Source organism: Branchiostoma floridae, chromosome 19 (assembly GCF_000003815.2).
Source record: "Branchiostoma floridae strain S238N-H82 chromosome 19, Bfl_VNyyK, whole genome shotgun sequence".
NCBI lineage: Eukaryota > Metazoa > Chordata > Leptocardii > Amphioxiformes > Branchiostomatidae > Branchiostoma > Branchiostoma floridae.
Window position 1 is genome coordinate 6,222,170 of NC_049997.1, and position 22,012 is coordinate 6,244,181.

The following is a 22,012-nucleotide window of genomic DNA, read 5'->3' on the forward strand; positions in this document are numbered from 1 at the left end:
CCGACACAATAGGTAGTTCCTTGTAGAGAAAACACAGACACTTGGAACGTTACTAGCAGGGCGATGGAGAAACAAGGACAGCTCGACCTCTGGGTATAAAGGTTAGAGGTCAACGTTCTCACTTCCTGATTATCGAAATGCAATCTAAAACTTATTAAGTCGTGTTAAAATGTGCAAAGATGTGTCATATCAACATATTTATGACTGTTATTTTGTAGATAATGACCAAAAAATGCAAAGAAAGGAAATGTTCTATCGCTGGCTTGCAAAAACCTCCCCGCCGTTCCAATGGTATAGCCTAATTTCAAGATGGCTGTCTGAGCGGATGATTTTCGCGGGGTGGCTGCGTTTTATGTGCATATTTCGTCACACATTCAGATATAAATGAGTTGTATGTGATCGCTGAAGTCTTCTGAATTGCTTGTCAACATATCCATTGATTCCGAAGGCGACTAGTTCACTTAGAGAAGGTTAGTTTTCTGTGATTTTTTTATGGGGGAGGGGGGCATACGCTCACCGTAGTACAGTCTTTCTTGTATGCTCTACCATACATGTATATTGAATTCTACAACAATGGACTGGTTACAGATACAGATAGATGTGAAACTTATGACCTTTCTTAACGTCATGCTATAGAAGAAGGCCTTGTTCACTAACTGCTAGAGATATCGATAAAGGCGATAAACAATGTGTATTTCTATTTGTATTTATTGACAAATTATGAAAACAATATAGTTAACGTGTAAGTGTTGGGGTAGCCAGTCTACTATCAGGAATGCTAACAAAACGTGTCTGTGTAGTAACTTTAGTTCCCTGGCCGTGCCGTGTTCAAATCATGGACATTCTTGTTCAAATATGCAGCATTTCTAACGAATTGATGTAAGCCACTCTTCAGCTACAGTATTGGTCAATACTGATACATGTAAATGAGCTAATTCTCTTTGTGTGTGGTCTAAGAACCGACGTTACCACCTTGATTCCATGCCTGTTAGTGTTACACTTTTACTGTAATCCTTTATTTGTTAACAACTTAACAGTAACTTTATTTTAAATAAATACTAGTAGCTACTTTATTGGTCACTTTAAAATTTGGTCCGCTAAAATTTCCTCATCGCAAAAATTTGATCACTCACTATTTGAGATAGTGATCATGTTGTTTCCACTGTAAGAATTAAATGCTCTCTTTTCCCCCAACCGCTGAAATTACCAACCTCAATATTAAATGGATTTGAAGTATATTATTCATGTCTCAGCTTTCTTCATTATGTTACCAACAGCAGAGAAGCCAACAAACCTACCATGACCTCCACGGAGGCTTCAGCGCTGGCATCTGCCCGCCGGCGTGCCCTGACAGTAGCGGTAAGCGCCCTGTGTACAGAGGGAGGGTTCGGCACTGCAGAGAAGGCAGCACTGGAGAGCTTAACAGAGATGTTACAGAGTTGTAAGTATATACTTAATTCATCTTTAAAGTACAAGCTTTCCCAGTTCTTCACCTGTTCAAAAGTTAATCCAAGGTGGCACCCCACCCCTACCAGGACAATGATGGTTCCTCAATCATTCTCTTAAACTAGGACAGTAAAAGATTGGAACTACCACCATCATAGTAAAATCGTTGGAAGTTCTTAGTTTAAACTTGAAAAGATAAGTGTTTCAAGTTTTCAACCTGTATAGAGGTCCAGAGATTTAAGTTCACAAGGTGGTCTTGCGGGTTTGGGGTGTTTAAAGTACTTAAAGAATTACTTTACATATTGAAGGTTAAATCAATTTGTGTACACATTCTTTCAAAGGTTGGATGGTCAATTTAGAACTCTTTGTTCCCAGATATCACAGAGATGGGCAGGAGTGCCAAACAGTACTGTGAGCTGGCAGGTCGGACTGAGCCAATGCTGACTGATGTCACTGTGTCCCTCATAGAAATGGGTAACAATAATTTACTTCTATATGTATAGTTTTGTATATGTTTTTTTTCTGTATCATGTGTATGTCATGTAGTTTTGAACAGTACTTATATACTCGTATCTTAAGGGATGACCACAGGAAGAATAGCTTACTAACAATCGACACAGGTTACATCAAATCTCTAAAAAGGTCTGATACGTTATATTTTCTACTGTCTGGCCATGGTTTTACTAGAAATTAGTTTACCTTCTACATGAAACTGTCAGGCCTAGATTTTTTTCACTGCCATGCACTACTTATGGTAAAGATTGTTTTGTTATGAATATAGAGTGGGTCTAAGTTGAAGGAAAATGAGTCAAACACAGAATACATGTGCTAAGATATGATATCTAATTTTGTCTTTATCTGTCCTCAGGTGCAGATATTGAAGGGCTGCCAGCTTATGCCAGGAGGGCAAACCGCCTCACTATGACCGCTCGTAAGTTGGGATTTTTTCTAAGATACTATCCAGTTATCAGCTGAATGACGCCAGTCTTTAAATATAGCTCAACAACACAAGTCTATGAAAGCATAAAAGTAAAGCAGCCATTCTCTGTTTAAAGAAAGCAGGATGCTTTTTCAAGTGGCTGGTTGTGCAATGTTTTGTTAAATGCTGTGCGCAGGATTGGACAAGTTTTCAAAAATTCACTTGTCCTATCGTGCAAGTGCATAAAAAATTATGACTGCTCGTAAGTTGGGAATCTTTTTAGATATTCTACAGTTATCAGATTCAGGATGACACTAGTTCATAAACCTTTGGTAAGCAGCTATCCTCTGGTGAGGTGAAATATGATGCTTTTCCAAGTACTGTAAATGCAGAAACTTTCGCGGTGGTTTGATGTTCGTGGTTTTCACGGTGGCTGCTTCACCGCAAACTTAAAACTACTGCGCGTGAACATTTTTCCATGGCAGCAAGAGACTACAGTGCATGGTTCTACCGCAAACTTAAAACCACTGCAAAAAGTTCTTTTTCCTGCTACCGCGAAATTAAATCCCCGTGACCTTTAATACCTTTACAGAATTTTGTAGTGCAATGCAGCCTTGCTTTGGCTCATACTTTCAGTCAAGTACACAGACCACCTGGCCCTTGTACATGTGGCCACTTTTTGGTGGTCCCCTTGGCAGGGCTCGAAAAACTGGGTGCATGTGCACCCAGGTGCACCCAAAATTGGAACTGTGCACCCAATTTTTTGCATTGCCGCGCCAGCGGCAATGCCTTATGCCAGCTTTCTTCCATGGTTGGATCAATGGACGGACCTTTTAACCCAGCCCTTCCAAAGCCCCTTCCAAAGGCCCTTCTTTCCTTGCCGAGTTTCATGGCTTAGTTAGACAATGGTACATTCCAGGCGAGTATTAAAACGCTCTTCTAGACGCATGTTACTGTATGTGGTCCAGCGTAATAAATCTACGCTTTAACTCACCATGTTTATATAAAGATATATCACAAATTGCATCAGAAGGAACTTATTTTGTAATGAAAAATAATGCATATTCATTGTGGGTCAAAAAGTTTTACAAAACCTGTTTAATGTGCCAATAATTCATGTGACATAAATTATGATAATGAGGTAAATTTCCAATATCCCCTTTTGCTGCATTTCCTACTGAAGAAGCTAGGTGTCGCTCTCAGCAGTTCAGTCATAAAATATGCGGCAATGCACAGCTTTTCTTAAAAGATTTCTTCTTTCAGTGGGTGCACAAGGTGCACCCAAATATTTTCTTAGGTTTATGTATGTAAAGATTTCAAGTATACTAGTGTACATCATATTCTTGACATCTAAGTGTTAGAAAGATGATAAAAATGTCTGTCATGATACTTGTTTAAGAATTTGATAGCTTGTAACTTAGTTGTGTTTTAATTTTTGTCTGACATTCTACTTAAATTTAAGTGGTGCACCCAAAAATATTTTGGTGCACCAAATTTTTTAAGCTGGGTGCACCAGTGCACCTAATCCCAAAAATGAATTTCGAGCCCTGCCTTGGTGTTCTCAATGACACAAGCAGTAAGAATCCTGTCGTTAGTGGCCACTTTTCTTAGTTCAAGTCCATTATGTGGACAGGTTTTACAATACCGACAAAAAGTGACCGCAATGGCCAGGTGGCCCCTATATTCAGGTGACCCCTAAGGCAGGTTTCACTGTATTCATAAACTGAAAATATGGTTGTCTCTGCCCCCCTTTCAGAGCCTCAGGCCAGGACACCGGGGAACCCTAAGGTGCTCCAGACGGGTACCAGGAAGCCGCACCCGTCTTACGTACCTGAACACCTGCCTGCCTTCCCCGACCCGCACACCTACATCAGAACACCTGTAAGTACGTCTGAACAGCTTTCCTGACCCTCACACTATCAGAACACCTGTAAGTACCTAAATACCTACATCAGAACATCTGTAAGTACCTGAACACCTGCCTGCCTTCCCCGAACCACACACCTACATCAGAACACCTGTAAGTATGTCTGAACAGCTTTCCTGACCCTCACACTATCAGAACACCTGTAAGTACCTAAATACCTACATCAGAACATCTGTAAGTACCTGAGCACCTGCCTGCCTTCCCCGAACCACACACCTACATCAGAACACCTGTAAGTTTTGGATTGATGTCATGGTTATTGGGTTGGCCAACTACTCTCTCTTTGCAGTCAGGGGTTGAATTGTGAGGGGCTTATAATTAAATTGTACATGTATACGCGATACTTAGTGAGTGATCTCAGAGAGTGACAGCCATTGGAGTATTAACTTAATAATTAAGTAATAAATCACTGGCACCGTGAAGGACCCCATTTCTTTTCAAATAAGTGTGATGGATTCTTTAAAAAAGTGATGCTCCAGCTGTGGCTCTTCTCGAACACTGCTACCTGAGGGATGTCTTTAATAACAAAGCTAGATACCCATTTTTACCTGAGTTAAGTGAGGAAAGTCATGTAACACACAATGCCAAGTAGCATCCAAATATAACATTTTACTTTTGGTAATGCATTGTACACAATACTTCATGTATTGTTTGTTACTTGTGTTATTTATACCTTCCTTACCACATGTTAGTTTGAGACTTTTTAAACGTTGCCGTACATTTGTATATTCTTTTTTTTTCAGACCTTCCGGCCTCCAGCGAGTGATTATCAGGTGATTAGAGAAACGGCAGCGTCCCAGAGAAGAGACATCGAGCGGGCGCTGACCAGGTTCATCGCTAAAACTGGCGATACTCAGAGCCTCTTTAAAGATGACAAGAACTCCTTCCCACGTCAGTATCTTTTTATGTGTGTGTCTTTGTGTGTGTATATGTATGTGTGTGTGTGGTGTGTGTATTTGTGTGTGTGTGTGTTTGTGTCCGTGAGTTTTTGTGTGTGTGTATGTGGTGTGTGCATGTGTGTGTGTCTTTGTGTGTGTATATGTATGTGTGTGTGTGGTGTGTGTATTTGTGTGTGTGTGTTTGCATGCATATTATCACCTGCTTTGTACATGTCATCCCTAGCCTGCTGGGTGCAGACTTGGACCACATTGTTTTGTTTGTTGTTGTTTCCATAGTGATAGCACCTGCCCACCCTGTATACATGCAGTCCCTCCTGGGTGCAGACATGGACCATATTGTTTATTGTTTGTTTGTTTGTTTGTTTCCTGTTACCATAGTGATAGCACCAGGCCCCCTGTCCGCCCCATACATGCAGTCCCTGCTGGGTGCAGACATGGACCATATTGTTTATTGTTTGTTTGTTGTTGTTGTTACCATAGTGATAGCACCGCACCCCCTGCCCGCCCCGTATATGCAGTCCCTCCTGGGTGCAGACATGGACCATATTGTTTATTGTTTGTTTGTTTGTTTGTTTCCTGTTACCATAGTGATAGCACCAGGCCCCCTGTCCGCCCCATACATGCAGTCCCTCCTGGGTGCAGACATGGATCATATTGTTTATTGTTTGTTTGTTTGTTTCCTGTTTCCATAGTGATAGCTCCGCACCCCCTGCCCGCCCCGTACATGTTATCCCTGTTTGGTGCAGACATGGACCATATTGTTTATTGTTTGTTGTTGTTACCATAGTGATAGCACCACGCCCCCTGCCCGCCCCGTACATGTTATCCCTGTTTGGTGCAGACATGGACCATATTGTTTATTATTTGTTTGTTGTTCCCATGGTGATAGCACCGCACCCCCTGCCCGCCCCATACATGCAGTCCCTCCTGGGTGCAGACATGGACCATATTGTTTATTGTTTGTTTGTTTCCTGTTCCCATGGTGATAGCACCACGCCCTCTCCCCGCCCCGTACATGCAGTCCCTCCTTGGTGCAGACACGGACCTTATTGTTTGTTTGTTTATTGTTTCCATAGTGATAGCACCACGCCCCCTGCCCGCCCCATACATGCAGTCCCTGCTGGGTGCAGACATGGACCATATTGTTTATTGTTTGTTTGTTTGTTGTTGTTTCCATAGTGATAGCACCACGCCGCCTGCCCGCCCCGTACATGCTATCCCTACTGGGTGCAGACATGGACCTTATTGTTTGTTAGTTTGTTTGTTTGCTGTTTCCATAGTGATAGCACCATCACCACTGCCCGCCCCGTACATGCTGTCCCTGCTGGGTGCAGACAAGGACCATATTGTTTATTGTTTGTTTGTTTGCTGTTTCCATAGTGATAGCACCATCACCACTGCCCGCCCCATACATGCAGTCCCTGCTGGGTGCAGACATGGACCTTATTGTTTGTTTGTTTATTGTTTCCATAGTGATAGCACCACGCCCCCTGCCCGCCCCATACATGCTATCCCTACTGGGTGCAGACATGGACCTTATTGTTTGTTAGTTTGTTTGTTTGCTGTTTCCATAGTGATAGCACCATCACCACTGCCCGCCCCGTACATGCTGTCCCTGCTGGGTGCAGACAAGGACCATATTGTTTATTGTTTGTTTGTTTGCTGTTTCCATAGTGATAGCACCATCACCACTGCCCGCCCCATACGTGCAGTCCCTGCTAGGTGCAGACATGGATCATAGTGTTTATTGTTTGGTTGTTTGTTTGTTGTTACCATAGTGATAGCACCATCACCACTGCCCGCCCCATACGTGCAGTCCCTCCTGGGTGCAGACATGGACATTACAGACGAGACGAGTGATGAGGAAGCCATGGACACAACCAGCACCTCCCAACACCAGGTATGGCTGCACTTCCATACTGTAAACCTTGTAAAGATAAGGAAAAAATAATGTTGTGTTTCCCGCTTCAGTCCTGGAAAAATTAGGGTTGGTAGGTCATGTAGGGATTATCTTTTAATCTTGTATTTTTTTTTAGGCTGGCCAAAACTCCAATGTGACATATTACTGTAAAATACAGTTGAACAAAGTAAACTGAAATGCATGAGGACACTTGTCTTTCAATGTCAAACTTTAAATTTGTGCATAATAGATAGGACAAGCTGTGTTGTTACCTCTAGTCAATAGAAAGCAGGCTGAATACAAATTCTAAGTGAAAGTACTGCCCACCCAAAAAAAGGCTAGGGTCACAAGGTATTTCTAGTGTAGGTAGGACAACGGGTAACAACATATTTCCTCCCAACACCAGGCTTGGTGGCTGTGTTGTGTGTAGGTATATATTGCACATGTAGTGCTGAATAGCTGTATTTGTACATAGCAATGTTTGACACGTCTATTAGCCCGGGTAAGTGAAAATGCCAATCGGGCAAGCGCATGTCCTACCCCACTTGCCCTATCAGAAAATCAGCACTATTTTGATTTGTTAACCTCTCAAAAGCGTGGGTTCCTTGCATAAAATATCTGAAATAACTAAATAACTGACAGTGTTTATTCATCTTTCTGTCATCATTGAAGACAACAGGTTATAATTACTTTGTCTAATTAAGCAAAGTGGCATTGCAGTACTAATTGCAAAAAAAGGAGTTTGCTTCGTCTCAAGTAAAACACTTTGAGTTCTGACTGCTTTACCTTTTTTGCTAACATCAGGGCTCAAAATACTTTTTTCTGCATTACCTGCACCAGACAAATTTTACCTGCACCACTCTGAATTTACTAAAATTATTCAGGAACCATTGCTATTTTTTTCTTTTATACTTTATAGGTGGTAACAGTCAATGCAGCTAATAACAATCCACATACACATATATCATAGGACCTTTATGTATAAAACCCAGTACATGGATCAGTACAGGTTAGGTATAGGTCGACACCAACTTTACCTTCACTAGCCTGCATATGCAGGACACCAGGTGGTATTTCATTGAAACTTTGTGTATGTTTCAGACCGCTCCCTCCCAGACAGCAGGGACCAGGGAAAGTAAAGACACTCTAGGGGAGGGGAGGGGACAAGACTCCTCACAAGATTTGTCTCAAGACCAGAGGAACCGAGATTCCGACTCCATCATCGATAATCCGTTCTTACAGCCGGCGAGGAAACCACCGTTCCGCAGAAAACTTTCAGCAAAGTAACGTTAACACGCAATATATAAAATTCTTCTGCAGAAAACTTTCAGCGAAGAAACGTTAAGACAGTCACATAAAATTTCTGTGAAAAACAGGTATTTTTTCCCTCAATTCAATGGTCATATTTTGTTTTCTATCTGTAAATATCTGTTTATAGCAGTAATGTAATGCTCATATAAAGACGAGGGAGGTGACTATATTTTTTTCTCAATTTGAGGTCAAATTAATATTTTTGGGGCTGAATATGTAGTTAGAGTGTTTTTATTTGGCAAAGTATTTGGGCTCCATTTTGCAGAAAACTCTCAGTTAAGTACGAAGTAACACACAGGACAAGAGAAATATTTTGTGAACATTTATTACTATGTAAATTCAAAACCACACCAATTTGATTTCTTTGCTGTCAGATCTTTAAAAAATAATTGGCCATCAACATGACAATACAGTCTGGGGGTAGTCTGTGTCTTAGTTCACACAGTTTCAGGGAGTCAGATGTAACGCTAGTTCACCTTTATCTGTGGCGTAAACCTTTATCCGTTGTCTTTATAAACAGCACAATTAGGAGTGTTAAGTCCGCTGACAGTGGTTTCAAATTTGCAATATTTTCAAAGTGTTCCGATTTTAAACCACCGTCTGTGGACTTTATATCCCTTTTTTTGTACAAACAACGAATATAGGTTACCCTCGGATAAAGGTGAACCAGCGTTAAGTTTCCTCCCAGCCCTCTGTTTTCATGATGTCTGGTTGGTAGAATTTCACATAAAAGAAAACCAACCATTTAAATTGGTGTGGCTTTAGGGTGGTTTTCTTTTAGAATACAGTGAGATTTGCATTTGTTTGTAAAATATTTTCTGAAAATGTTACTTTTCATCGTTGTATTGCTAGTTGTGGAAACGACTGAAAAATATTGTATTTTTTCTACCATACAAGACTGGTATATACACTGTGTGAGATAGATATAAATACATATCTTTTCCAATGTAAAACATGTCATTAATACATTTTTACAAGTACGACTTTATCATCATGAGAAGTGCATACAAAAGTATCACAAACACACATATTTTCCAAAGTTGTTAAACTATGATTCATACATGTGATACAACATTACGCAAAGTGCATTAAACTTTGTTCCTAAACTTAAGCTTCAGTTTGCCAGGTTTGCATTGATTCCTAAGGCCACACCAATTTAATTTCTTGGTTCACGGATTTTTTCATAAAAAATATGGAGCGAAAGGGCGAAATAAAAATAAAAATTGTAAAATGGTTGGGGTAAAGGTAACGGCTAATCCAAAACATAAAGAAAAAAAGTTTTCAGCTTGAAAAAAGTACAGAAACACTATTTTTGTACAGTAACAGCAACTGTACCCACACTTTAAGGAGCTTATAATATAAAGGCCAATTTGCTACACCAGAAAGTTGGTGAATGGTTTCATTAATGGTAAAAATTTGCTGAGTGGTAATTTTTATTTTTATTTTTTTTTCCAAAAAATGGGAGCGAGCGAATCCGTGAACCAAGAAATTAAATCGGTGTGGCCTAACGTCACATTTCCAAACTGGGGCCAGGACGGGCTGTTTGTGGAAACAAAAAATAGAAACGTATGCGTAGAAATATACACAAATAATGCCAACGGCTATTCTCTTTAGGTCTTTAGTAGATTGGTCTTTTTACACTTTTCTTTTCCAAAAGCTGCTCGGCCGACCCTGGTGTGGAAATTTAATCTCCAAGCAGATCCTGCGGTGCCATAAGATAGTATCAAAGCTGGCCAAGGAGTGTAGCCGGCTAAGGGAGTCAAACGGGCACCGGAGAAGTTTGATACATATAGAATACAACAGTGTATTCCGTCTCACCCGAGGTACCAGCCCGACCGCGGGTCGGATCGCCCGACGGCCGATGCGTAATACACCGTGTTGTATTTTATTTATGTCAAACCCGTTTTGATGCGAAAAGCGCCAGAAGTTGAACAAATTTGGTGCCCTCGAACAAAAAGTGTTGCAACAGTAAGTGAAACTTCCAACGTCTAAATCAGGTATTCGAACTCTCGATGGCACCGCACTCGGCCTGCTCGAAACAGTTTGATTTATTCAAATGGAGCCCGTGTGATACGCCTTTTGAACCTGTGCGATACGGAAGTTATGGCACGGTCCGGAACACCTGTATCGAACGTTTTCGCATCACAGGTATGACATAAAGTAGATTATTATGCAACAGTAATTAAAACAAACTGTGCATTCTGATTCAATACACATCCTTATTGCAATGTACTCCAGAGGATTTCTTGTATGATCATAATAAAATCAAAGCTAATATTCCTTTTGTATTTCAGTCTTTTCTTTGACAAAATATAGTCATCCTTCAGTGTATTATAATTCATTTTTTCTGTACACTATACATACAACAGTGCTTGTAAAAATTCAAAATCTTTTTCAAAACATTTGTATAAAACTGTGAAATCTGCAGGGAAGAGCAAGTATCTAAAATTTCTCTTGTTCATAAAGCCTGCCACAGCTGATTGCTGCATCGAATTGTTTAATACACTCTTACAACAGCCAAAAAGGGCTGTCAAGGTGGAAAATATACCTTTCTGGAATATACATAATCTTTTTTTTTTTACAATTTTCGTCCTCTTTTAGAGTATTGCAAAAAGGTGGAAAATATACCTTTCTGGAATATACATAATCTTTTTTTTTACAATTTTTGTCCTCTTTTAGAGTATTGCAAAAGGGCTCCATGTACATCAGGTGATCCCTAAAAGCCAGGCAGTGATCGTGGACTGTTAGTGGAGTCCAAAAAGGTATTTTAGAACTCAGACATGCAGGGTCGAGATATTTTCCTGTGATGCTGCCTTTTTGTAGCCTGGGTACCGTCTGGGTAGAAGTTTGCTCCCATGTTTGCTTCTGCTACCCGTCTGGGGAACTGCACATTCAAACCTTTTGGTGTTGACGTCAGTTAATGAGCAAATTAAGGAACGGGTTCTAGAGCGCTTGTGTGATGACAACAGGCCCTCTCGCAAGTGGAAGGAGGGCATTTCAGGTGTTGGAACACCTGTTAGAATAAGCGCTTGAACCCATTCCTTAATTTGCTCGTGTATGGGGACCAATCAGCACTCTCGTCCAAAATTTGGAAGATTCCAGACAATTAATAGAGATGTCAAGGTTCCCAGGCAGACAATAGCAATAAAGAAGCGACTGTATATAGTTCATAATAAACGTTGGAGCCAACTGCTATACGGATGGTACTAAGCAATTATAGTACAACGCATAACCTTAGCTGGTCTAGGTTACTCCTTCTCTGAGTCTTCTTCTTTGTCAACTGGTTCTGCGCTGTACAACATGGCATAGGGGTAACCTGAAGGCAGGGTTCGACAAGTCCACTAGTCCGATTGTCCCGGGCAAGTGAAAATGCTGTTGGGGCAAGTGCATGTCCAACCCTACTTGCCCAATTTTTCCATGGGTGAGATTTTGATACACTGTAACTTTTCATAGTCATGGTGTCAAGCGTTGGTAAACACAGAAAAGAAGTCAATGATAAAACAATTCCATTTTGGAAGTGAAAATACACAGAAGAAATGTCATTTGAATTCCGGGCAAGTGAAAAGTTGGTTCGGGCAAGTGGATTTTTTGTGTACTTGCCCGATAGGACAAGTGAAATTTTGAAAACTTGTCCAACCCTGGAAGATACCAGAAGATGAAGAGGAGGAAGTCAATCTTTCTCCTCCTCCTCCTCCTCCTGGACCGGTTCAGCACCATACATCACGTCCGTCCTCATGGCGTACTTCACTCCGGCCGTCACCTCCTCGCCCTCGTGGTAAATGTCGTGTTGGAACACCAGGACGCGACCTGGAAGTAGACAATCAATTTCATGAAATTGGTAAAAGTAGTCTCAAAGCCTTTCTGAGGCTGTAAGCTAGGGCAGTGTCTAGGGTACAATATTGGGAGGTAGAGCCAATCCCTCCAATCCTTCCAATACCTCTTACACAAGATCAAACATGCGAATGCTCAATGTCATGGCCTCTATCCTAGCCACTCCGCCATTCATTGTTATTACAGCCAAACATGACCGGTCATAGACACATGAAAACAATAAGCACAGTCCTGTACTACTGTTGCACAAGAACCTGTCTATAATGGCCACCTGCCTCAATTCTCTTGCAAGGGTGTGTGTCTGTATGTGTGTGTGTGTGTGTGTGTGTGTGTTGTGTGTGTGTGTGTGTGTGTGTGTGTGTCAGTGTGTGTATGTGTGTGTATGCATTGTGTGTGTGAGTGAGAGAGAGAGAGAGAGAATGTTATCTTGCCTTAACAAATTTCCTTACCAGGTTTAGGAATGACAGGCACTTTCTCCTTGATCTTGTCCCCAGTGGCAAACATGGGTGAGATGAAGTTTGTGGCACCTCCGGTACTGCCCTGCAAGAAAGGAGAGTACAAATTTATCAAGATTGCAATGTTGCAAGTAAACTTAATTTCACGGTTCATGTCTTTTCTATGGGAACTCTCTGTATGTCTTTCATAGCATGAGTGTTTATCAATGGACAAGTAAGGTTTCAACCAACATTACATGAGTCCATTGAGCATTTACTCATGCCACTCTAGATTATGGCTAAGTGGTGACCGCGTAGCGCAGTGGGACCGTGTTCGCCCCGTGACCGAGAGGTTGCGGGTTCGAATCCGCCTACCGTGTTACCGATCTTGTGCCCTTGGGAAAGGCACTTTACACGACTTTCCTCACTTTACTCAGGTGAAAATGAGTACCTAGCTTCGGCTCACGGTGATTAACATCATTCACCCGGACGGGAGACCTGGTGCATATGAAAGGGTGTGTCATCCTGTAAGGGGCGGTATAACCCTGTCGTGCGCAAACATGTGCGAACATGTGCGATCACGTCGACCGATGATGTATGTTCGTCTGTATCTCTGTGGATCTGCCGCTACCAGCCCAAAGCTGCCTAGGTAGATCCGTGTAATGAGTTGTATCATTGGCAAATAAGTAAAATAAAATAAAATAAATAAGTAGCTATATGACTTAAGCATATAGTATTATACATATACATTACATATATTTGAAAATATGGAGACACACAAGAAAACAAAACATAACAACATGCCAAAAATAAAACCTCCATTTACATGTACCTTCTTTTGCAGACTTCTAGCAACACCTATTTTGCAGGAATGCTGACTTGTGATTTTTAACATGGACTCAGGTTCTCTGACGTTGGGACAGTTCTGCCCTTGCCAGAACTCCTTTCCCATCATTACAGATGCTTAGTCCATGTTGAAAATCACAAATCAGCACTGCTAGAAGTCTGCAATGCAGGCTACACTACATAGAAGTAAAACGTTACAGACTACAGACTAAAGTACTATATGATAATTCTCTACTCACCTCGTTTAAGTACAGCATGAGCGTGAGGTAGCTCCTGTACTCAGAACTATACTCACCTCGTTTAAGTACAGCATGAGTGTGAGGTAGCTCCTGTACTCAGAACTGTACTCACCTCGTTTAAGTACAGCATGAGTGTGAGGTAGCTCCTGTACTCAGAACTGTACTCACCTCGTTTAAGTACAGCATGAGTGTGAGGTAGCTCCTGTACTCAGAACTGTACTCACCTCGTTTAAGTACAGCATGAGTGTGAGGTAGCTCCTGTACTCAGAACTGTACTCACCTCGTTTAAGTACAGCATGAGTGTGAGGTAGCTCCTGTACTCAGAACTGTACTCACCTCGTTTAAGTACAGCATGAGTGTGAGGTAGCTCCTGTACTCAGAACTGTACTCACCTCGTTTAAGTACAGCATGAGTGTGAGGTAGCTCCTGTACTCAGAACTGTACTCACCTCGTTTAAGTACAGCATGAGTGTGAGGTAGCTCCGGTACTCAGAACTGTACTCACCTCGTTTAAGTACAGCATGAGTGTTAGGTAGCTCCTGTACTCAGAACTGTACTCACCTCGTTTAAGTACAGCATGAGTGTGAGGTAGCTCCTGTACTAAGGATAAGGGAGAAATTCTTTGTACACAACCAGTGGGTACTTACATAGCTTACGTTTCGATGTCTCTCAGACACCTTCGTCAGAGCTTCTAACTGGAGTTCTGCTTCTCACCGCTATATGTAGCCGATGTAGGTGGCGCTTTTGCGGTGAGAAAACAATCCCAAACGTGGCTTAGTTTGTATCCCCCTTCGTCCCGGTTCATCACTGGGGTTGACTTTCTTATCCAGATGGCCTCCTTAATCCACCGTGCCCGCCTATTGTCTTCCCTGTCTATGACCTTCGCCCCCTCCCAGTCAATTACGCAATTGTTCCTGGCGATATGGTCTGTAACTGCCGACTTCTTTTCTTCTTTGAGCGCAAGTCTTTTCTGTGATCTTGTGTATCTTGTGGCATCTATGTTGTTGGCTTCTTTCTTGTGTTCTTCTAACCTCGTCCCAAAAGTCCTTCCTGTTTCACCAATATACACCTGATCACAGCTCTGGCACGGGATTCTGTACACACAGTCTGTTTTGGCTAAGTCCTCCTGTTTGTCCTTAGGATGCACTAACAGACTTCTCAGTGTTGTTTTGGGTTTGACTGCAGTGGCTATCCCGTGTTTCCGAAATACCCTTTCCAAAGGTTCCGTGACTCCTTTGACGTAAGGGATGATCACCATACCTTTCGACTTTTCCTGTTGTTTAGTGCTCAGTTCTTTCTGTTTAGGTCTCTTCTTCTGTTGTTCCACTTTGTTGAAGGCCCATTGAGGGTAGCCACAGCGTGTGAGGGCTCTCTTGACATGTTGTGTTTCCTGTTCTTTGTCCTGGTCTTCAGTGGTGACGGTGTTGCATCGGTCCAACAGGGTACGGATTACTCCTAACTTTTGGTGCAGAGGGTGGTGGGACTGGAAGTTAAGGTATTGGTCTGTGTGCGTACTCTTCCTGTACACCAAAAGTTTCACTGTGCCATCCTCCTTATGCACTAGAAGGGTGTCAAGGAAAGGTAGTGTGCCTTCCTTCTCCTCTTCATACGTAAACTGTATGTTGCCGGTGGGGTCGATGCTGTTAAGGTGGTCTGTGAGCTCTTGCTGGGCTCCTGTACTAAGGTCAGACAGTATACTCACCTCGTTTAAGTACAGCATGAGTGTGAGGTAGCTCCTGTACTCAGAACTGTACTCACCTCGTTTAAGTACAGCATGAGTGTGAGGTAGCTCCTGTACTCAGAACTGTACTCACCTCGTTTAAGTACAGCATGAGCGTGAGGTAGCTCCTGTACTCAGAAATGTACTCACCTCGTTTAAGTACAGCATGAGCGTGAGGTAGCTCCTTTCCCCGTTTTCCCGGCGGTAACTCCCGTCCATGTGTGGATGGAAGTAGTTACCTGGACCGTACTTCAGAAATCTCAGTCTGTGTGACACAAAACACATGATTGTAATAAAACTATGTGTCTTATATCTTAAAAATATATCAATACCACTTCTCTTTTCATATGCCCAAGGAGCTTTTATGAGAAGGAAAGAGAACAAAATCATTTATGATAAAAGCTCCTTGATGTGCCTGAAAATAGGTTGCAACTTTTTTCAAGGCCAAGATTTTTTAAATTTTGATACAGTTTGGGCAAAAATGGTCAAATAATAGATTAGATGGAGGAAAAACAAAAGAGAAAGTAGAGGACAATATTTGCAATGCAGTGCATACAACACATGTATGCATGTAATATTACATGGCTTAACAACAGAATAGAGCAAATAGAAAGTTATACATGTACATACTTTCAACAAGAGGCTTTTCAACACTGACTGATTCTGATCTGAATTTATTTTATCAATTACATGAAAACAAAAAGCTTTACCTCTCGTTGAGCCCCAGCACCTTCCTCCTGGCCCATCTACGAGGCACGTACTGTTTGATTCTCTCCCAGATCTGCTCTGCTCTCTCCGTGGAGTCCATGATGCATCGCTCACTGTTCCTATAGTCTGTGGCCAGGATCTGTCTACAAGGGGAAAATGTGAGATAATTTTCAGAAGCAAGGAAAAGTAGCTTTCAAAAAATACATTCTGTATTCAGGGCCCAAAATACTTTTTTCAGCCAGGTTGTCCATGTGGCAACCTGAGTCAAAAGCCGGGGCTGAGGTTGCGCCATCAGCATTTCAGGTTGCCCCACTTTCAAATTGTTACTTTCTTCAAATCAGCTACTTATCCATTATCTTTTCTTCCAGCTATATGTAACTAATTGTACTATGTTTTATGTTATCAAAAAAATGGATACAAAAGCTTATGCATGTTAAGGTGGGGAAAAAGCTGCGAGTGTTCCAACAGCAAAATTTCAGGTTGCTCAGTGTGCAATCTGGGTTTAAAATCAAGTTGCGCAAAGCAAAATGTGGTTGCATTTTCAAGTGGGCAAGTGGGTATTTCGAGCCCTAGTACTGTATATTTCTAAAAGGCTATTCATCCATCTATTCATTTCATTGTTATTTGTACAAATTAACCCTAGGCGGAGTCAAGATGACGTGTGGACCTGCTCTTGCCTTGGGCTTAAACTGCTAAATGTTGGTGGAAAGTCAATGAATAACTTTAATACAGTTAACAAATGACAAAGTTTAAAAAAAAATGAGAAAATGTTTTCTCTGTTTTGAGGTTTGAAGAGACTGTCTATTGTTGGGGCGAAAAATCACTGTCTCCAAGTGTCTTAAGTATCAGGTACATGTGACAAACTCCAAGAGCTAAAGGAAGCTTGCAGGATGCAGAAAAAAGGTGAAGAAAGACTGAATGCAGCTATAGGACTTTCCAAAGACTATCACAGGACTTTCAAACTTGTCACATATGTAGCTGAGAAAGAGAATGCCCAATCCATATTGATTATGCAAATGATGACCTCATTTACATAATCAATGAGTAAACATGAACTTGTTGACAGATTATGATTTTTGGTATGAAGATAGCCTAAGTGAAGACTTACATAGTGGGATGCTTATTATGCAAATCAACAGCAAATTTACATAATTAATGAGGAAAGTTTACAAATCCAAGTGGCATTCCACGATAGGACTTTCAAAGTTGTCACCTATGTAACTGACAAAGGTAACTGAGAAAAGCAGCATAACTTTAAATTTTGACATCTCGTGTTCTGGACATGCTGTGGTCATGATTTTTGAGTGGTAGATAGCATTGAGGTCTTCTGATGAGAGAAGTGTCTTGAGCTCAGTCAAGTCAGTGAAAGGGGCTTCAAGTTCAAGATTAGAATACAGTGACTGATGATGATGGCACAAGTACCTTCCTCCTCCAACATTGAGCATGGCAACTTCATATCCTTGGTCTTCTGTCTGCCGAATCAGCTCTTCACATTCCTGAAAAAAATACAAAAAAATCATCCTGGCTAAAAGTCTGGTTTCCAAGATAGATATTAACTTACTCTCTAAGGTACTCTGATGACCTACACAGTGCCATTCTCCTATACAGAGGGACCACAGTCGTGTCAAAACGGCTTGTGTTACCTCTGCTTTCTTGTGCAATCAGACCAGTTAGGGAGCGCCCTACTTATAAATATTAATGAGCTTGCCCTTATATGGGCAGTCAGCCGTTGGGGATCGGGCGTAGGCATGGTGAGCAAACAAAGCCATGGTAATACGTAACATGATTGGCTGATAGCTTCCCAGGGGCCTTTGCGAGACAGCTTGCGACAACAACAAGCCCAAGAAAGCCCTATTCTCTGATTGGTTGACAGCTTGTTTGTAGCGACAATCATAATAGCCACTAATAGGGCATGGGATAGCAGGGCCCCATAAGGTAATGCCGTTGGGGACCGGGTGTTAGGAGGATGCACAGTGCCAGCCCTTAAGACAGAGGCTGCTAGCTTAGCTGCCATCAAGCCTTTACATTTGAATACACAGTGAGTGTGTGAGTGTGAGAGTGAGAGAATTGATGAGTGAGTCAGGGTGAATGAGTGAGTGGGTGAATGAGTGAATGAGCAAGCAAGTAAGTGCATGCGTGAGTAGTGAGTGAGTGAGTAATTATATATAACGTTGTGTATAAAATATTGTATGTATTCTTCATAGAAAGACTGGAGAGTGTACAGAGGCGAGGAACCAAGTTTATCCTCAACAATTACCAAACTTACTACACGTACAAAGACAGGCTGCTCAGTTGCTCACTTTTACCCTTGTCATATAGACGTGAAATTTTAGATTTAGTTTTCATTTTCAAATGTTTCTTAGGATATTACGAAATAGATGTCAACAATTACTTAACTTTCCCACATCCTCTCCTTAGATCACATGATCAGGCCAAGTTAACCCCAGGCAAATGTAATACTACTACCTTTAAGTACTCATTTTTTCTTAGAATTGCTCACATTTGGAATTCTCTCCCTACAGAAATAAGACAACTCAGGCTAATCCCAGACTCATCAATTAGGCGCTTTAAGCAAGACATTTCAGGCCATTATCTATCCCTTTTGTCAACACACTTCGACGCTCATAAAACTTGCACATGGACCACTTGTTGAAAATGCTGTCTGACATAGTTAACTCGACATGTTTCTTCAATACCATTACTTTATATCTCTAAGACTTTCACTTACAGTTTGGTTGTATCAATTCCTCTTTGTTTTTACTGCTATTCAGATAATTTCTTAGAATGTTTTGTCAATTATGTGAATGTATTAAGTATTAGTTATGTGCTCTTATTTGTCACACATGTATTTTTGTTTTTTAAATGTACCCTGGAGGTGGCGGCCCTGAAAAGGATATGCTAATCCTGTTGCCGTCACCTTTCAGATTCCTTCTGAAAAAGCTTAATAAATAAAAAATAGCTTTGTTATTCAGTATAAGTTAGACATCCAGGTCATATAAGAATAACGCCAAAAGCTGTTACTAAAGCAACTGGATATGATTTGGGAAATGGTCAGACGTTTCATACAACACCCAAATGTCTTCTGTCAGTGATATCATATCGGTGTCACTTAATGAAAGACATTATAATAGGGGGGTTGTCTGAAACGTCTGACCATTTCCAATATCTTACCCAGTTGCTTGTGTAACGCTGGTTCATCTTTATCTGGGGGTAACCTATATTCGTTGTCTGTAAGTAAAAATGTATTTAGGGATATTAAGTCGATGGACGGTGGTTTCAAATAGGAACATTTTGAAAATATTGCAAATTTGAAACCACTGTCAGCAGACTTAATATTCCTAAGTAAAAGTGCTGTTTTTAAAGACAACGGATAAAGGTCACCCCACGGATAAAGGTGAACGAGCATTAACTGCTTTTTGGCATTTGCAATCCAGTGTTCCTCACCTTTTTTGAGAAGACGTTATCGACGATGAAGGCCAGTTTGTCGTTCTGGAAGTCCCCCGGGAGGTTGATGTCCTTGCGCTGACCGTGCAGCTGTACATCCACCTCCGACAGGGTCCGCAGGTCTGCCGGGGATCCACTGGTGTTCCCCATCCGGTCTGCAGGGTTGGAGCTAGTCATGTAAGAGTTAAAGTTAAATAAGGTTAAAGTTTGCCCATACATCTAAGATGCGTAGGGTGGCGCCCATCTCCACTTTGAAGCCCTTGGGCCACACATGTGCAAGCCACTACAGCAGGGGGCTGGTCCGCTGGTAGTGATGTGTGTTTAACTTCCATACTCTTCCTCATTAGTGCTGAGTGTTAAGCAGAGAAAGCAGCATGTACCATTATTAGAGTCTTTTATGACTCGGCCGGGGTTCAAACTCACGACCTACCGAATGCAAGGCAAACACTCTACCCACTCGGCCATTGTACCAGTCAATGTACTGTCATCAGTCATGGAAGAGCAACAGGTGAAAATGAGTAACGCTAGTTCACCTTTATCCGATGGGTAACCTTTATCCGTTGTATACACATTTGTAGTATTCATGGTTATTTATAAGTCGACAGACAGCTGTTTCAGACTGGAGTGCTATGAAAAAAATGTAATTTGAAACCAACGTCCGTCGACTAGATATTCCCAATTACATAACTTTTAAAAACAACGGATATAGGTTACCATGTGGACAAAGGTGAACTACCGTTACTTAGATTTAGTTATATAACTTAATAGGGGCTGTCCCTTGGATAAGATGTTAAATAAGATGTTGATGGGTCGTTCGGTGTAATATAACGAGCTGCTCCCGCGCCGCGTGCCTGGGAAGCTGGTGTGTTACGCTGAACGGCATTTATACCGGCCATATATAGACACAGAAACGGAGGTCCCGTGTTTGGTGACAGAACCCATTAACGCGTTAAAGATTCTACCCATCACACCTTTTGTAATGGGGGCATGCCCTGGTGTGCGATGGTGCAAACCTTACAGCTTTTAATCTAGGCATGTACATGTACAAGTCTTCAGCATATTGAAGTTGGTAGCCTCAAAAGAAAGAATAAGAAGCTTTTAATTAATAACAACACTTGGAAGGCCAGACCAATTAAATTAGTTACCTCTCAGATTTTTTGCAGAAAAAAAAATACACCATTATTAAGAATGTCACTATGTCAGGGAAATACAGTCATTCACATCGCATACTTTTCTCTACCCCTTACATCTGCTTGAAGATCAAACTGAAAGGAAAGTCACACATAGATAAATGCAATTGCACTTTTCTAACAGACTCACTTACGTTCTAGATCTCTTGACAAAAGGCGACCAACAAGTCCGTAAAAATGCGACTGTGCAGGGACAGGGCTCAGTCCGACTATTGCCGACTGTTTGAAGACATCATGATCATTATATTTCAATCTCTTTCCTGTCTCTCTCCTTCCTGAAAATCTTAGTACTGACATTCGCAGCAAGCTCGGCTGCTTTTATAGTGGTCCCCTATTCTCGGACCATGAAGTCATCGCTAAAACAGACAAGTATAAACAACACTCAGCACTTACCGCGAACTTCCCGTCATGTATTCAGTCGTCATCGTGAAAACGCCTTCTGTACCACGTCGCCACTCAGATGACTCAGAGCTCCAAAATAAACCTAATACTCTAAAATTATTCCACCTTTAAGTCGATTCCATGGTATCTCTGTAAGCTATAGATGGGAGAGCAAAGCTTGTGACTTGGTGCAAGTAGGACTTTTGCTCGTTTTGAAGCGTAAAGCAGTTTCAGATGATGCTTTTGTCTCTACTTCAAGCTTGTTGCTACTTCCGCGTAAACAGGTGTTTGACCTCTGACCTAGAGGATGCTGTGCAACAGCGCTACTAATTCACAGCGGAATGGCCGTGAAACGCAGTAAAAGTTTTTCGTTGTGAGTACTATAATTTATATGTCGTATAATGTCGTATACCTGTCAACCGACAAGAGGGATAATGGATGACTACCGGCAGACTAGCAGCGTGACACAAATTCTCAAACTCAAAGGCCTGCAGTGGCTCCCTCTCTCTGAAAGAAGAAGGAACGTTTCCCTGCCAATCCATATGTAGAAGTAGATGTTGACATTTCGCCTATAAGATCCGCTTACAAAAGCTATTGTCCGGAGTTTGATATGATAAAAATATATTTGAAAATACTTCGCTTGTGCGGGTGTTTTTGCTTCGAACTTACCTCTGAATGGGGAAATAAAAGACAAGAAAATCGTATTTCGGTATTTTCCAACCTTCCTTCAAAAAACCTGTTTGTAAGTTTATCTATATGATCTGGGATCATAGGGCCCTGGCTACGAAAGTGTGGTCAGACGAGTTACTACTTGTCGG

At 41.5% G+C, this 22,012-nt stretch overlaps 2 protein-coding genes and 1 long non-coding RNA gene across 6 annotated transcripts; 2 read left to right on the top strand and 1 right to left on the bottom strand.

Moving 5' to 3' along the window:
• Nucleotides 1-346: 346 nt before the first annotated feature.
• On the top strand, nt 347-9,288 carry LOC118407161 (transcription initiation factor TFIID subunit 8-like). 4 transcript variants are annotated; one of them, XM_035807581.1, is made up of 9 exons: nt 347-470; nt 1,278-1,441; nt 1,822-1,920; nt 2,315-2,377; nt 4,122-4,246; nt 5,036-5,183; nt 5,672-5,727; nt 7,026-7,091; nt 8,193-9,288. In XM_035807581.1, the coding sequence occupies exons 2-9, from the start codon at nt 1,300-1,302 to the stop codon at nt 8,376-8,378; spliced, it is 885 nt and encodes a 294-aa protein (XP_035663474.1). In that variant the 5' UTR covers nt 347-470; nt 1,278-1,299; the 3' UTR covers nt 8,379-9,288. The 4 variants fall into 4 exon arrangements, with proteins under 4 accessions (XP_035663474.1, XP_035663476.1, XP_035663475.1 ...); XM_035807583.1 differs by lacking the exon at nt 5,672-5,727 and adding an exon at nt 6,075-6,130; XM_035807582.1 differs by lacking the exon at nt 5,672-5,727 and adding an exon at nt 6,268-6,323.
• Nucleotides 9,289-10,300: 1,012 nt separating this feature from the next.
• Nucleotides 10,301-11,139, top strand: LOC118406554. Its single transcript, XR_004830043.1, has 2 exons — nt 10,301-10,937; nt 11,018-11,139. It is a non-coding gene; the product is annotated as an uncharacterized LOC118406554 (long non-coding RNA).
• Nucleotides 11,061-21,441, bottom strand: LOC118406552. The gene is made up of 7 exons (XM_035806640.1): nt 21,207-21,441; nt 19,624-19,792; nt 17,602-17,675; nt 16,182-16,322; nt 15,622-15,736; nt 12,683-12,773; nt 11,061-12,209 (listed from the first exon to the last, which is right to left on the bottom strand). The coding sequence occupies exons 1-7, from the start codon at nt 21,236-21,238 to the stop codon at nt 12,073-12,075; spliced, it is 759 nt and encodes a 252-aa protein (XP_035662533.1). The 5' UTR covers nt 21,239-21,441; the 3' UTR covers nt 11,061-12,072.
• Between the last annotated feature and the right edge of the window lie 571 nt (nt 21,442-22,012).